Genomic DNA, 16,760 nt, shown 5'->3' with positions numbered 1-16,760 from the left:
TATGATACAATGTGCTCTAGCAGGTAGAATGCTAGAGTATACAGTCAAATGTATGATACAATGTGCACTAGCAGGTAGAATGCTAGAGTATACAGTCAAATGTATGATACATGTGCACTAGCAGGTAGAATGCTAGAGTATACAATCAAATGTATGATACAATGTGCTCTAGCAGGTAGAATGCTAGAGTATACAGTCAAATGTATGATACAATGTGCTCTAACAGTATTTTCATTATAATGGATCTACTCATTACTCCTCCTATGATATGTTACTCGTCAACATTTCGTTAGTAAAAAGATATTCAAAAGAAATTAAAATCCACAGCATATTTGTATGTATATTTATAGTACTTAGGCCTATATTATACTAGTTGATACCCGTACTACGCTACGGTTTCAATAGTTGGTATACAATAGTATACATGCTCATTTTGCCTGGAATACTCTTAGAACCCCCCCCCAATATAACGACCCGCATTACAAAGCTCCCCCACACAACACAATTTTCTAGCCCTCAGATTTTATGTTTTTCTATTTCATCTTTCAAACAAAGGGCCCGCAACCCTCTATTGTTTACTATGCACAAGCAAAAGATACTTATGGTGAAGCAATGTTTTCCCTCGCATTGTGGAATCAAAGGTAACGAGAAAGCAGACAGTTTGGAGAAGCGAGGAACGTTTTTGAACCCACCAGAGGAGCCTCAAGGCTCAAACACACGAGAGGGCAAAAGTTAGTTGTGAATAGATCAAGTCCAAGTGGTACGACAGTTGGGAACGTTGTATCTCGGGACGGGAAGTCTGGAAGTTTCTAAAACGCCTTAACAGGAAGGACGAATGGTGGCAGCTAGACAGAAAGGATCAGGCCAATTTTGGTTCGTTTTCGCACGGGACACTGTTTGCTAGGATCTGAGAGAACCACGATCCCAGATGTGGACACTACCAGATGGCAGACGAGATAGTAGAAGACATCCTCAACGGTTGCAGGGTGCTCAGGAACACATTCGAAGACACCGCTAGTCTTGTAACAGACAAAACTGGTGCATGCGGGGGTTTTGCCCTGTATACAGGCGAACACTACAGAACCCTGCCAGTTATCTGGACTGTGCTCTAGGGGATTAATTTCAGCCTTAGTGGATTGAGGCTTACAAATGGTAAGAAGAGGTTAAATTCTCATATTTTATCGTCCACGGCAAGTGGGAAAATTAGTGATCATTATCTTGAGTGAATGCTTGAATGAATGAGTGGTCAGCACCAAGAATTATATTTTGTAGATGAACATCTAAAAGACATGACAAGCTAACACTAAATGCAGTCCAAACGTACTTCAATCCCCTTTAAAAACAAATGTCTACTAGAGCCAGTTAGTATCACAACTACGTAGCCTACAGAAATTAGTGCGAGAAAAAGTTCTAATAACATATAACACATATCATGATTAACATAATTACTTTAAAATTGTCATCAACCTTACCTCATATGCTAATGAATCGATTGCTTCTGTTGATGTTATTTTAATAAGTACATCTGATTCTGCCTAGAAATCATAAGAAACAGATTTAAATAAGAACTAAACCTCGATGCGTAGGGCGTAATCATCTTCTTTTTTTTTAAAGTAACGTCTGTATTATATAAGATAAGATAAGAAAAACATTTTTCACTTTGTTTCCTTGGTTTAAAAAAACACAAGTTGATAATAATATTATTATTTGTAGTTAGAGGTTGTTTTTTTAAATCACATTTAACTATTTGATTTCCATATTGACTAGAAAAATTAATGCATTAACAAAGAAAAAAACTTTGAAAGAAAAATTAATAACTTACTTTTACCAGTTTACTCAGCAAAGACAATTGTAAATAATTGTTACTCATTGAATAAGATTTAGAAATACGTTTCTCGGCAGTTGTTTCTTTGTTTAACGACACCTGAAACGTATGCAAATAAACTTATGAACATTTACAATTAGAATGATATTGTTTGAAAATTATTTTTGCAATGGAATGTTAAAGAACAATGAACTATCAACTACTATAAATAATTTGGAATCCTCATAAATTATTGAACTTCAGAATGCTAAAACGCGAAACATTTTATTATAAAGTTTTGTTATATTTAAACAAATAATAAAAATAATAATAACACCAAACTGTCTGGCAGTAATCTCATAACTGCAATAAACAGCTGGGCCGTACCAGTGCTCCTTTACACGTTCGGTGTGATCAAATGGACTGACACCGACCTACATGACACTGACAGACCCACTAGAAAATTACTAACCAAATTTCAATGCCTACACCTCAAGTCCTCCACCATAAGGTTATACCTGCCCAGGAAAGATGAGGGTCGTGGATTGCAGAACATCTTCAAATTGTGTAAGATGCAATTTTAAAAAATACGATCAAAACTGCTCGCCTCCAGCAATCAATTAGTTTCCTTTCTACGCAAATATGACTCCGAAGCAACCCCTCTGAACCTACAAAATAATCATATCAATGTCGGTTTGGACGACGTAGGGCATGAGATTCGCCAATGGGAAGAAAATATCCTTCACGGAAAATTCCCAGCTTTATTACATGGGGACAACATCGATAAGGCTGCTTCCTTAACATGGCTCAAAGCAGGTCATCTCTACCCTGAAACAGAAGGCTTTGTTACAGCAATACAGGACAGAGTAATCAGGACAAAAAATTACGAGAAGCATATCCTGAAACTCAATGTTGTCGACAAATGCCGAAAATATGGAAATGTGGGCGAGTCGATTGAACACATTTAACAGGATGTCCATCCCTATCAGAATCAGCCTACCTAGGTCGCCATAACCAAGTTGCAAAGTTAATACGCCAACACTTGGCTTTGACGCACAATTTGATCGGTAAGGACACTCCCCCTTATTATAAATACTCGCCACAAGAGTTTCTCGAGTCTACGGATCATCTGCTGTACTGGGATAGGCCTATTCTGACCGACAAAACCAAACGATAGATTTCAATTGTCCGGATCATCTGTTCGTTGATAAAAAGAAAAAAACGCTACCATTATCGACATCGCCCTACCACTGTCTTATAATTTAAGAAAAACTGAGATAGAAAAACAAAGAAACTATGGGAACCTAGGCTTGGAGATTAAGCGTCTATGGAAATTGTCCAAAATAACAATATACCCCATTGTTATATCAACCGTGGGGATAATAACAACTGACCTCACAGACACCTTCAAGACCCTTAACATTCCTAGGAACATCCTCGTTGCCTGTCAGAGGGCGATACTGCTGCAGACCTGCCACATCACCAGAAAATTCCTCAGTGGAAACTGTTAAAGGTACTACGATGAATTTTGTTTCTCTTTAGCGAAACTCGACCCTGGCAGCGCCAGAGAATGACTACTCGTTCATTTCTAACATAATAATAATAATAGTAATATTCTTTAGGAAATGTGTCTTACAATTTGTGCACACTATAAACGTTAGGTTCAATTGTGTAACGTTGTAATGTGTAATGTTGAAGAATGTTGGGTTCGTGCTATTTGGGGTCTCACTTGACACGTGACAAACATAGATACTACAGATTAACTTAAGTCCGTTTCAGCAGACAAAATATAAAGTTTATTTGATAACAATAATAATATTGCACTCCTTGTCGGTTACATAATCCAATAAGAAACAAGTCACATCCGCATAACAGCGGTAGCAAATATATCCAACATGTCAAATTCTCCAAAATAGACTTCAAGTAACGTCCACATCACAGCGGATAACAAATACTTAATAATAATAATAATAGTACAGAATAATAACTACTAGAAATACATGTCTCAAGTGACCACTGGCTTCGACTGCCCAAAAGATACTTCTTAACTCAAATTACTATTCGACTCTCTAAGTCTCTACTGTCGGTATCGGACCAAAAGATGCTACTTGACTGCCTTGTCCTAAGGATACTTGACTGACTGAACTCAAAGTCAATTTAGTCATTCTACTTCCTGTTTCTTTATCAGGAGTTTCACGTGTCTTTTCACACTCTTAACCCGAGGTGAACAGTTAACAGGCAATGTCAACCGAGACTGTGACACATACACATAACAAACCATTATAACAAAATAGCAAACAGATCATACAGCAAACAAAATATACAAAATGACACGGATTGATTTTAAAACTATCATTACATCACTTATATATTAAATCAGCAATTATTTTAAAATATCCAAACTTATACAAAAAAGTGTATTATATTCGTATGCATATTTACCTTGATATCAATAGACGTAGCATTCAAGGGGATATCTATATCAATGGACAGTATTCCATTTGCTGGCAGGCTCATGTTCTGTCCAGGTAGTGGATAAGATCCAGAGAAGCTGGAAGGACTGTACAACTCCTGATCTGGTACAGTCATTTGATAAGTGACTGAAGTGTATACACTGAGAGAAAGATTTGAATCTGTTGGAGGTAGTCCATCTGGAGTTGTTACTTGAACCTGTAACAAATTTAAAATGGTATTAAAACCTGAGAAACACTATAGAAAGTGTGATCCACCAACACAGCTCCCAAGTTCTATAAGTCCCTGTTGCTCTCTTGCATCCTGCAATCGAATCGCCCGCAAACCCAATATAGAGTATGTACAAACACTGGGTCCATCAGTTCTCATCGGACTGTTTTATAATGCCGCCCCCCCCCAATACTATTTTGAATGTAACACCCCTCCCAACAACACACTTTTGAGGACTTTGTAGAACGGTTGCCCTGGAATTCTAAAAGAGCGAAAGCCTTTCTAGTTAGTTTGACATGAATCTTTTTTTTTTATTATTTAGTGGAACAGACAGCATTACAATGACATCGCATTATTTTGTGTCATTCTTCAATAGAATGCTCTCATCCCTAGCCGCCCATTTTTTATGTATTCCGTAACTTGCAATTTAGTTCGCTCTTTACACGTGACTATTTGTTTACTTTTGTCATTCATAGGTCTAGACTTTATATCCAATTGTTACCTAGAGGCGCACTTTATCTAGAGATAACCCATCTCCACAAGCCATATAATACACCTCTTAAAAACAAAACACACTCAGTTTTAAAATGCTCTTACATTCAATGTGTTTTTTTTACGCTTATTTTCATATAGAATTACAATAGAGGCCTACATCTTGATGTAGTCGTTTAGAATGTGTCGTCCAATTGAACGGTATACGGATGTATGTAAACGAGACATGAAGCTCTTCGAAATCGACACAGCTCGGAAAAGTGGCACTGGAAAGATCCACATGTAGAGCGAGCAAAAAGCAAGGGTCTCGGATTGCAGATGCCATACACAACAGAAGTAGAAAGAAGGGTGAAAATGCAACTGCGTCTGCTATTTACATATGCTCAACCTGTGGCCTCTTTAGTCACTCAAGAAGTTGCAAAGGGAAAAGATCAACTCTCGAGACGTAAAATGCCACAGGTACACTTTTTCATTATCTGCAGTATTTCCATTTCAGACTGTAGTAATTTTATCCGGACACACACATACACTTACTTTTACACTAATGTTCCTGAAGGTATTATAAAACTTAATTCATATTTTAATATAGAAAATAAATCTCAAGATCTAGTTTTTAAATTCAATGCTGTTCTTTTCAGATAATTCTAATGTAAAACAAGATTACAAAGAGAGTTTTGTGTTATCACACAAACTCAGTGCGGCCCCAGTTGGATCACTGTTGGATCTGCCTATTCGTAAGGAATATTCAAGACGTAATTTTATTCTGATTGTCAAAAGTAATAATGTTTCAAAGATTCATTTGGCGTTGTAAATTTTTTTTTTCTGTTTAACATGTTTCGGGTGTTACTTTAGAGTTAAAGATAATTAACTTCCTGGTTCAAACCTCTCGCTGGACGACAGGGGATGACTGCGAGCAGGGTATGAACCCGGAACCGTCGAGATAATCAGTCCAGCACGTTAACCGGACGACCAGGCATTGCTGTTAACTTAATAACAAACTGATTACAAACTAACAGCCTATTATTGATAAAGAGATATATTACACATTACGGCATGGCATCTACCAGATATGTACAATAAGTCAGAAGAGTGATTTTAGATAATCTTTCAGCATTATTTTGTTATTGAAAAAGAAAGAAGGAAAGAACAGATATCGTGCTTGTCTCAGCACAGTTAACAATAGAGCTATTGGCATGTTTCGATAAAATGGAACTGGAATGAGGATGTTGATCTACCTAAGCTTTAATTCTGATTTAGCACTCTTAAGATCTATATCTACTATTTCTAGATCTAAAATATAAATTTGCAATAATTTAGATGCAATATAGATTAGATTTATGAAAAATAAAAAGCCTAGATAATCTATCAATAGACTGAAAGCAACATTGAATTTAAAAATAGTAGATTAGTTTTAGTAAATTATAACATTGCAGTATTGATCAAGACGTTTGGAAATCAAAATCTACACTTTAAATTTAGTCTATATCATTCCAAACTAAACCAAGAAATTCTAGATCTAGAATTCACAATGATTTTAATTAGAATATGAATATAGATCTAGTTTAAAAAATCTATATATACTGTTACAAAATCTAGATCAAGTTTAAAAAATCTTGATAAGATCTAAATCTAGCTATTATAGCTTTTTAAATACGAGTCAGATAACGAGGTTTAATAAATATTACTATACCGAGTTGTTTTAGCATTTCATTTGAAGAATTCATACCATATGAGTCAAAGGAAAAAATCCACTACATCACACGGCCTAGTTAGACTAAAAATTGTCTTCATCAATACGAGCAAGTTTTCGAGGTTTCATAAACATTGGTGCACCGAGAATTTTTAGCATTACATTTAACAATTTATTCATATGACGTCAAAGGAAAATGTCTTTGTTAACACGAGAGATTTAACGAGGGTTCATAGACATTGGTACACTGAGTTCTAATAGAATTCATTTAAAGGGGATTAAAACCGCATTTTTTTTTGTTTTGTCTGTCAGTCATGTTAATCTAAAAAAAAAAAATAAAAGCTTTTGATAATTTGATTAACCTTTAATTTTCCTTCCGAAACATCGCAATAGTTTTAAGTTTTAAGTATGTTTACTAGATTGTTCCGGATGTTTGTATATATAGTGAGAGAAAAGGAGAATTCCAGATAAATGTAATACCGTTAATTAAATTTTTGGGATGGTCTGGTATGAAAATTAGATGTACCATAGCCTTGTGGAAAGATTTCCAAACCATGCTTTGGTGTTAGGAAGTTGTTTTCCTTAAAAAATTGGGACATAGTACTAACGATAAAATAGATTTTGTAACGTTTTAGCTAGAGAATTGAATGAAGTGTAAGAGAAGTGACATTTTGCATAAAAAGAGTTAAAATATTTTTTTTTAAATCCGGAACAACCGATTTTCGAAAATGAGAAAAAGATTGATTATGCGATTTCAAACAATCATTTGACATAATATATTTTTTTTTTATAAAAAGCAATATCTGGAACAACTTTATAGTTAATGAAATATAAGTTAGTATTGAGATTTTCATTTAGCATTTTTATGCTATTTACATTAAAAAACCGAAACAAAAAGTTATTGATCATGTGATTTTGCAACGTTTAAGCACGGGAGTTAAATGTATATAAGTTAGAAGTGCAAACAAACATTCGTTTGGCATTGATTTGTTTTTCACAAAAAAAATCCTGAACAATCAATTTAGATACTTAAAACAATTGAGATGTTTCGGTAGGAACATTAAAGGTTAAATCTGATTTTCAATATCTTTTTTTATCTAGACGTGACGGACTGACAGACAAAACGCACAAAATAAGCGTCTTTTATTCTGACTAAACAAAATAAATACAATCTGATTATTTTAAAAATTTTGAGGGAACTGATTAGTACCATATCTTGCCGCTGCTTGTCACGCTACTGCACGAAAGTCGCTGCATAAAAAGTCCATTTAAAAAAATTTGCGAGATATTTGCATACAAAGTGCATTCTTAGCCCTTATAAAAAAAAAAAATGTTTTCTTTTAATTTTAGCAGCTAGTTGACCAGAAAAAAACACCTTTAACTAATATTTATATTTGTTGTGAACATTTTAAAAAAAAAATTTTAATTATATTTGACTTTGTGATACTGAAAATACACAAAATAATGTCTTTCTTTGTCAGCATATTGTAACCTTATCTACCTTACATTTATGTATTGTTTTAGAATTGGTGTATTTTTGTGAAAAAATCACGTACATAGTTAATTTTACGAATTAAACGGTTTACTTTTAGAAAACCAAAAGTAGCCGTTGCACCTAAACTTTTCAAGCCGCATCGCATGGTGAAATAATATTTTTCATTACTTTTCTAGTTTTCGAGATCTGAGTGTGACAGACTAACAGACGGACATTTAGCATAAGCCTAATAGCGGCTTTTCCTCTTACGCACCGCTAAAAAAAAGCGCTAATAGTTGTAGCTTAACAGCTTCAATAGTTGACATCCGTTCAAAAACATGTACATAGATTCTTAATTGTTAATCAAGATTTAGAAACACACACACAAACACAAGAGATGTAGAATAGAGACCTACTTGTAGTCTAGTCGTTCTTAAGTTGTGCTAGACACATAGGCGTAGCCAGGGGGAGTTCAACTCCCCCCCCCCAAAATGAAAGCCCCCCGCCCCGCAGGATCGGAATTTAATGACTTATCTATGCTTTGGTTCTGTTTATTCTAGGTGAGATTTTAATACTAAACTATCACTTGCCCCAGCGCAGCCATGGGGTTTTTAGTTTAAAACTCCCTACCAGAGGTTTTGCAGTCAAATCCGCATCTTCTATTAAGCAAAAACAAAAAAAAAAACAAGATTACAAAGAGAGTTTGTGTTACACAAACTCAGAGGCGGCCCCCGTCGAAGTCGGATCCCTGTCGGATCTGCATATTCGCAAATAATATTCAAGAGGTGATTTAATTTTGATGGTCAAAAGTAATAATGTTTCAAAGATTCGTTTGCCGTAAATTTAAATTAAATAAAAAATAGTAGATTAGTTTTAGTATATTAAAACATTACAATATTGATCAAAACGTTTGGAAATGAAAATCTACACTTTTTTTTTTACACTAAGTTTAGAAATTGAAATTCTACATCTTAATCTAGTCTATTTTAGTCTAAACTAGATCTAGAAATTCTAGATCTAGACTCTAAAATAATTTTAATTAGAATATAAATCCAGATCTAGATATACTGTAATAAAAATCTAGATCTAGTTTTAAAAAATCTAGATTAGATCTAAATCAAGATATCATTCCTTTTTTAAACGCGAGTCACATAACGAGGCTTAATAAACATTACTATACCGAGTTCTTTTTTCATTTCATTTGAAGAATTAATTCCATATAACGTCAGAGGGAAAAAAAACACTACGTCCGTCACACGGCCTAGCAAGACTAAAAATCGCCTTCATCATTACGAGCCATTTATCGAGTGTTCATAGACTTTGGTGCACCGAGTGCGATCTTTAAGCATTTCATTTAAAGAATTCATTCCATATGACGTCAAAGGTAAAAAAACAACACTACGTCACACGGCCTAGCTAGAATAAAAATCACCTTCATCAATACGAGCCATTTATCGAGTGTTCATAGACATTGGTACACCGAGTGCGTTCTTTTAGCATTTCATTTAAAGAATTCATTCCATATGACGTCAAAGGAAAAAAAAAACACTACGTCACACGGCCTAGCAAGACTAAAAATCGCCTTCATCATTACGAGCCATTTATCGAGTGTTCATAGACATTGGTACACCGAGTGCGTTCTTTTAGCATTTCATTTAAAGAATTCATTCCATATGACGTCAAAGGAAAAAAAACACTACGTCACACGGCCTAGCAAGACTAAAAATCGCCTTCATCATTACGAGCCATTTATCGAGTGTTCATAGACATTGGTGCACCGAGTGCGTTCTTTTAGCATTTCATTTAAAGAATTCATTCCATATGACGTCAAAGGTAAAAAAACAACACTACGTCACACGACCTAGCTAGAATAGAAATCACCTTCATCAATACGAGCCATTTATCGAGTGTTCATAGCCATTGGTGCACCGAGTGCGTTCTTTTAGCATTTCTTTTAAAGAATTCATTCCATATGACGTCAAAAGAAAAAAAAAACATTACGTCACACGGCTTAGTTAGACTAAAATATATTTTCATTAATACGAGCACTTTTTCGAGTGTTAATAGACATTGGTGCACCGAGTGCGTTCTTTTAACATTACATTTAAAGAGTCCATTCATATGACGTCAAAGAAAAAAAATTCCATTACCTCACAATAGGCTAGTACCGGTACCATAAAAAAAATGTCTTTTTTTACACGAGATATTTAACAAGGGTTCATAGACATTGGTGCACTGAGTTCTAATAAAATTTATTTAAAAAGGATCAAAGCCGCATTGTTTTTGCTTTTTGTCTGTCAGTCGGTCTGTCCGTCATCTTGATATAAAAAAAAAGAACCACTAAAAGTTATTAAAAATTGATTAACCTTTATTTTACGTTTCAAAACATCGCAATAATTTTTAGGTATGAACACAATTGAAAAGTGTATATAATAGATTGTTCCGGATGTTTGTATAAATAGTAAAAGAAAAAGAGAATTTCAGATAAATGTAATACCGTTAATTAAATCTTTTGGATGGTCTCGTATAAAAATTAGATGTACTACAGCCATGTGGAGAGATTTTCAAACCTTACTTTGGAGTTTGAATTCTGTTTTCCTTAAAAATCGGGACATAATATTAACGATAATTAGATTTTTTACATGTTTTAGGTAGAAAGTTAAATGTACTGTAAGAGAGTAGTGAGTTAAAATATTTTTCATAAAAATCCGTAAAAACATTATTTCGTAAATGAGAAGATTATTTGTTTATTAATTAGAAGAGGGAGTTCAAACAATTATTTGGCGTTAGTAGATTTTTAAATAAATTCGGAAATTTCTGGCGACGATTTGTAAGAAACAATATCCGGAACTTTCTTTATCGATTACAAAACTTCTATGTTATGTTTTAGCAAGAAAATTAAATGTCTAAAAAGTAATTTTCAGTAATCAATTCTAGTAAATTACTTTTTTTTAAAGCCCCGAACAACCTATTGTCGATATTTTTAAAATTTGTTTAAAGATGAAAATACGGAACAATTTGATATTGATAACCAAATTATAGTGACGCATTGTCAAATAATATAAGTGTAATATTAGTTAATTATGCAATTTCAAACAATCATTAGGCATAATTCATGTTTTATAAAACAACTAGACATATGTTACCCGCGACCCGCGGGTCTTTATTTGCGCATTACTGTCGATATAGTCACTGAGAGTGTTTTGTAAACAATTAAACGAAATAATAATGTAATAAGTAAAGCGAATGTGTCAATGTAAAAATAGTGTGAATGAAGCTATGAAATTAAAATAACTAATAGGCTTAAATCCATTTTTTCAAATTAAAACTTTTGCTTGTAGGCCTTCATAGATTTGATTAAAATTTGAGATGAATAGACTAAATTTTGTATGTTCATGTGTATAAAGTATAAAGTAGATCTTGAGGTAGACGTAGATCTAAATCTACACTAATCTAGAGTTCTGTGCTGCGCATGCGTGAACTTTTTTTCATGAATGAATATAGGCTTATCTCAACACGGCTACGCAGCTTTAGCGAACAGCGAACGAATGTATTAAAAATGCTTTAGAAAAACAAATTTCAATGTTAATTTGATTAAAATATCAAATGAATGGACAATAATTAGTATGTTTATGTGTTAAAGCATAAAACTATCTTTGCGAAAAGAAGCTTTATCATCTTAGAGTTTAGTAAGAGTTTTAGACCTAGGCCTAGGAATAGACTCAGACCTCAGAAGAGAGATGTGTTAATGTGTAACCATTTGGTAATGTCTAATGAAAGAATGTTCGCCAGGAAATCTGTAGATATCAGGAACTAATTTATGTAAAAAATGCTTTTGAATAATCTAGTGGATTGGATTTATATGTATGTTAAACTTAGCTAATGATCCTTTCACGTTATTTCTCTTTCGCTACGAAAATAAAATTAGGTTTGCGAAAATGGGTTTACCCGAAGTCGATACATTCTTATCTATTAAAAACGAAAAGAGCGATAGCTTTGTTAAATGAATGGGATTATAAAGTGAACAATTAAACGAAATAATTTTTAGTACGCGATTCATGAATGAATATAGATCTAGGCCTATCTCAACTCGGCTTCGCAGCTTTCGTAAACGAATGTAGCTTTAGAAAACCAAATTTGAATGTTTATTTGATCAAAATATGAAATGAATGGACTTTAATTAATATGTTAATGTGTTAAAGTATAAAACTATCTGTGCGAAGAGAAGTGTTATCATCTTAGAGTTGAATTAGAGTTTTAGATCTAGGGATGGGATTATAAAGTAAACAATTAAACGAATTAATATTTAGTACGCGATTCATTACTGAATTGTCTAATGAAAGAATGTTCGTCAGGAAATCTGTAATCACAGATATAAGGAACTAATTAATGTAAAAAATGCTTTTGAAACACAAAATTGAAGGTTAATTTTATTATATAATGAAATCAATGGATCTTCTTTTGTCTTTTCATGTGTCAAAGTAAAAAACTATCTGCGCAAAGTGTATTTCTTAAAATTAGATCTAGGTCTAAATCCTTTCTATCTTTTCTCATGTCAACATTGTAGACATGGCCTAGATCCATAAAATACTATAGCTGTAATAGAGTCGGACAACTTTATTTTGTTTGAGGGTCTTAAGTTTGTTTTAGGGCTACAATACATACACTACGGTCTAAGTTGGTACCCAAGGAACATTCCTGCCTAGTTTTATCAAGATTGGTCAAGCGGTTTTGATGTCTATAAGTAACATACATACATACATACATACATACCCCTCACATTCTACTTTATAATATAGATATCCGGAACATTTTTACACTTAATGAAATATAAGTCAGTATAGAGATTTTGATTTAGCATTAATATGCTATTTACATAAAAAACGGAACAACATATTATTGATAATGTGTTTTTGCAACGTTTAAGCATGGAAATTGAATGTAATATAAATTAGAAGAGCAAACAATTATTTGTTGGGGTTGATTAGTTTTGCACAAAAAAATCCGGAACAATCAATTTTTAGATACTTAAAACTATTGAGATGTTACGGGAGGAACATTAAAGTGTAAATCAGATTTTCAATAGCTTTTAGAGTTCTAGTTTTTTTAATCTAATCGTGACGGACAGACCGACCAACAGACAAAACGCACAAAAATAATCTTCTTTTATTCGGATGGGGGCACTAAAAAAAAAAAAAAAAAATCTGATTTTTAAAAAAAGTTTAAGGAATTGGTTTAGTACCTGGTCATGTAGCGACGTTACGCTACTGCACGAAAATCGTTGCATAAAAAGTCCATTAAAAATGTGTGTGATATTTACATACAAAATGCATTATTAGCCTTTATAAACAAACAGAAATGTTTTCTTTTAATTTTAGCAGCTAGTTGACCAAAAAAAACATCTTTAACTATTATTTATATTTGTTGTAAACATTTCCTGTACATTTTTTAAATATATTTTACTTAGTGATACTGAAAATACACACAGATTGTCTATCTTTGTTAGCATATTGTAACATTGCCTCCCTTACATTTACGTAATTGTTTTAGAATTGGTGTATTTTTATGAAAAAATCGCTTGCATAATTAATTTTATAAATTAAACGGTTTGCTTTTAGAAAACCAAAAGTAGCCGTTGCACCTAAACTTTTGAAGCCGCATTTAAGGATGAAATAATATTTTCATATCTCTTCTAGTTTTCGAGATCTGAGTGTGACAGACTGACAGACGGACAGACAGACATTTTGCACAAACCTAATAGCGGCTTTTTCCCCTTACGGGGGCCTCTAAAAAAAGAAACGACAATCCCTAAATTCCAAAAGCATAGCTAAGGAAGATTTTGATTTTAAAACACCCTCCGAAATTTAGGATAAAACCCCCTCTTCAATATAAGACTATCAATACATCAGTCACCAGATTCTATGAGCGTTGCCAAGAGGGGTTTTGTGTTTAAAACCCCCCTTCAGCGGTGTTTAGAACTAAAAACCATCTGTTCTAGATAAAAAAGCAAATTACGCACTCAAAATTCTATGAGCGTAGCCAAAGAAGTTTTGAGTTTAAACTTATCTTCAGCGGAATTTGAAGCTAAAAATAACTCTTCAATATAAAAAAAAACAGTCAAAATTCTGTGAGCGTAGCCAAGCCAAAGGGGGGGGTGAGATTAAACCCCCTCCTCCAGAAGGCTTTTTTTTAAGTTTAAAACTTCTTTAGATGGTTTTGAGTTTAAATTCCCCAATACAATTGTGACAAGTCAAAAACTCGCTGTCAGAGTCACTCAAATTTATCACAGCATTAATTATTATTTTTCATTATTTATTTATTTTATTTTAATCATTTCCCCATCCTAGCCCTAAATTCTTCACCCGCACCACCTTTTCCCCTCCAGGCTAGACTTAGTTGACCACCTTGGATATAGCTAAGGCGCGTCCTGTCATTTATCTGCCCTTGATCGGGGAAAGGTAAACACCCAACCTCTTTTGTCTTACCCGCCGGATGTCTGAAGGACGGTCGCGGTTGACACCACCTTAGTTGGAATGCCAACCAATCTTTCTCCCCCCCCCCCTTCTCCCACGTCTCTCTTTGATCTAGGAGATCAACAGAGTCAACACGCCTCGTGACGGTCCAAGGTGCGACTCTTGTCGGACTTCATCCACGTGTAAGATAATTCTGAGCCTAGGACATTTCTTGTTTCCGCCCACAATTTCCAGGCCTATATAAAGTAGATCCAAATCAAATCAGACCCTCTTATTTCTCATTGTCGCTGAGCAATCGAGTCTGGACTACTTCATTTATTCTCCCTCTTAGAGGAATACCTGGTGCCTCCCTCTGGTGTCTGCCTATTTATATGCTGAGTGCTATTCAGCACTGCACTTTCCTACTGAGATCTGCCTATTTGCTATTTGCTGTTCAGTGTCTACTCGACACCACTCAACTATTGCCTATGTTCTTAGTGCTATTCAGCACTGCACTTGCCTACTGAGATCTACTCAACTCTAATACTTGGCGCTATCGGCCTTGCCCACCTATTCGACAGCCCACCTGTCAACGCATAAGGTGCGACGTCCCTATAGACTCAGATCTGTGCGAGACGTCATAGCTACGCCAAACCCTCTGCAACTCACTGGACGTATTCTGGCAAATATGCTGCCCACGGCAGATCAGCTCTGCCCGCAGTACACTTGTGCCCGCGGTAGCCGGCCACCCGCCCTACTGTGCCCACTACAGATATCAGAACTTTGGATTGAGACTCTACAAGAACTGAATCGCCGGCGTCCCTCTATCCACTAGAGCGCCACCTCAAGCCAGGACACAGCCAGCTGCGACATCAACAGGAAAACCAGCTAAGTCAGAGGACAAATTGACATACTCTCTTATTAGGTGCAAGAGTGATGATTAAACATAGTATTCACTAGAGATAGATGCAAACCCTCCCCCTTTTTATTATTATCTGTAAATATTTATGTAAATAAATATTTGTCATTTTGACTTTGTATCTTTCTTTCATTGCTTGTCACGTTGCGTGCCTGCTCCCGATTTATATGCTGACGGGTTGGTGTGTGATAGCTTTAAAAATAATCATCCCCTAGACATTAAACGCGCCAAACACACGTCACATTTCCCCATCTGTCATAACAATGAGTTTTGAGGTTGAAAATCTCCCTCTTCAATTTTACTCTAAAGCAAACTACAGTCACCAAAATCTATGAGTGTAGCTAATGGGGTTTTGAATTTTTTAAAAAAATATCTCCACAGATTTTCTAGTTTAAAACCCCCCAAAAATGATTTTGACGATAAAACTTCCGTTTTCGACATAAAATCTAAAGCAAACTACAGTTATAGAGATCCTTTTATATCAAGAAAATCCTATGCTGAACTGGGAGTCGACCCCTTAGTTTTGACAGTGTGTCGCATGAGGTTTGCAGGACACGTTCTCCGACAAAATAATTACGCATAATAAGAGTTGCGATGACATGGAGACCAATATGAGGAAAGCGCAAACAGGGACAACTTGGCGCCACACTTTCATAGACGTCCTCAGAGCAGGTGGGAAGAGGTTTCAGACCAGTGACAGATTTTTGAGGAAGCAGCTTGCCGCCCAATGCGCCGAACGACGGGGGAGGGGAGGATCTAAGTCAGTAAGAAAAGTACATACGGTTTTTAAAATAAAACTTATTAATAGCAGGATAATGCACTGTAGATGCCTCAGAATATGCATTTTGTTGGCTTTTAATTCCGAAAATAGTGCTTTGCGGGGGAGGGAGGGGCTCCGTCCCGCGCTGGGGAGCTAAGGCGCGGAGTCAACAATTTTCCACTAACTCCAGGAAGATAGGATAGGATAACACATGGATACGTTACAGTCTTCTTTAAAATGACGTCTGTCACTAGTATGACGTTATATGATCAGTAGTAACTATAGTTTGGCTAAATGCTTCTCATTGTAGGTCTATCTTATCTTATCTTATATGAAGAAGATGTATAATACATGAACGCTTACCGTTAGCTAAATTGTAATGTACAAATAGATGTTAAGGCTTTATGAAATAGAATGTATTATTTTAGTCATCAAAACATTCATAATGGTATTTAAAGTTTAAAGTTTAAATTTGTGTCCTTTAATT

General features: G+C 34.8%; 1 protein-coding gene across 5 annotated transcripts in view; it reads right to left on the bottom strand.

The window, feature by feature from the left end:
* Positions 1–16,760, bottom strand: part of LOC106073511 (CD109 antigen-like) — a 110,996-nt gene that overhangs the window by 49,087 nt on the left and 45,149 nt on the right. For all 5 annotated transcript variants that reach the window (XM_056039592.1, XM_056039593.1, XM_056039591.1 and 2 more), the window contains 3 exons: positions 4,247–4,474; positions 1,823–1,924; positions 1,473–1,535 (listed from right to left, as the gene is read on the bottom strand). In XM_056039592.1, the coding sequence (XP_055895567.1) occupies positions 1,473–1,535; positions 1,823–1,924; positions 4,247–4,474 (393 nt within the window). The remainder of the gene's footprint in view (positions 1–1,472; positions 1,536–1,822; positions 1,925–4,246; positions 4,475–16,760) is intronic.

Source organism: Biomphalaria glabrata, chromosome 8 (genome assembly GCF_947242115.1).
Source record: "Biomphalaria glabrata chromosome 8, xgBioGlab47.1, whole genome shotgun sequence".
Classification (NCBI taxonomy): domain Eukaryota; kingdom Metazoa; phylum Mollusca; class Gastropoda; family Planorbidae; genus Biomphalaria; species Biomphalaria glabrata.
The sequence above is the reverse complement of the archived record's forward strand: the minus strand, read 5'-3'. Positions and strand labels throughout refer to the sequence as shown.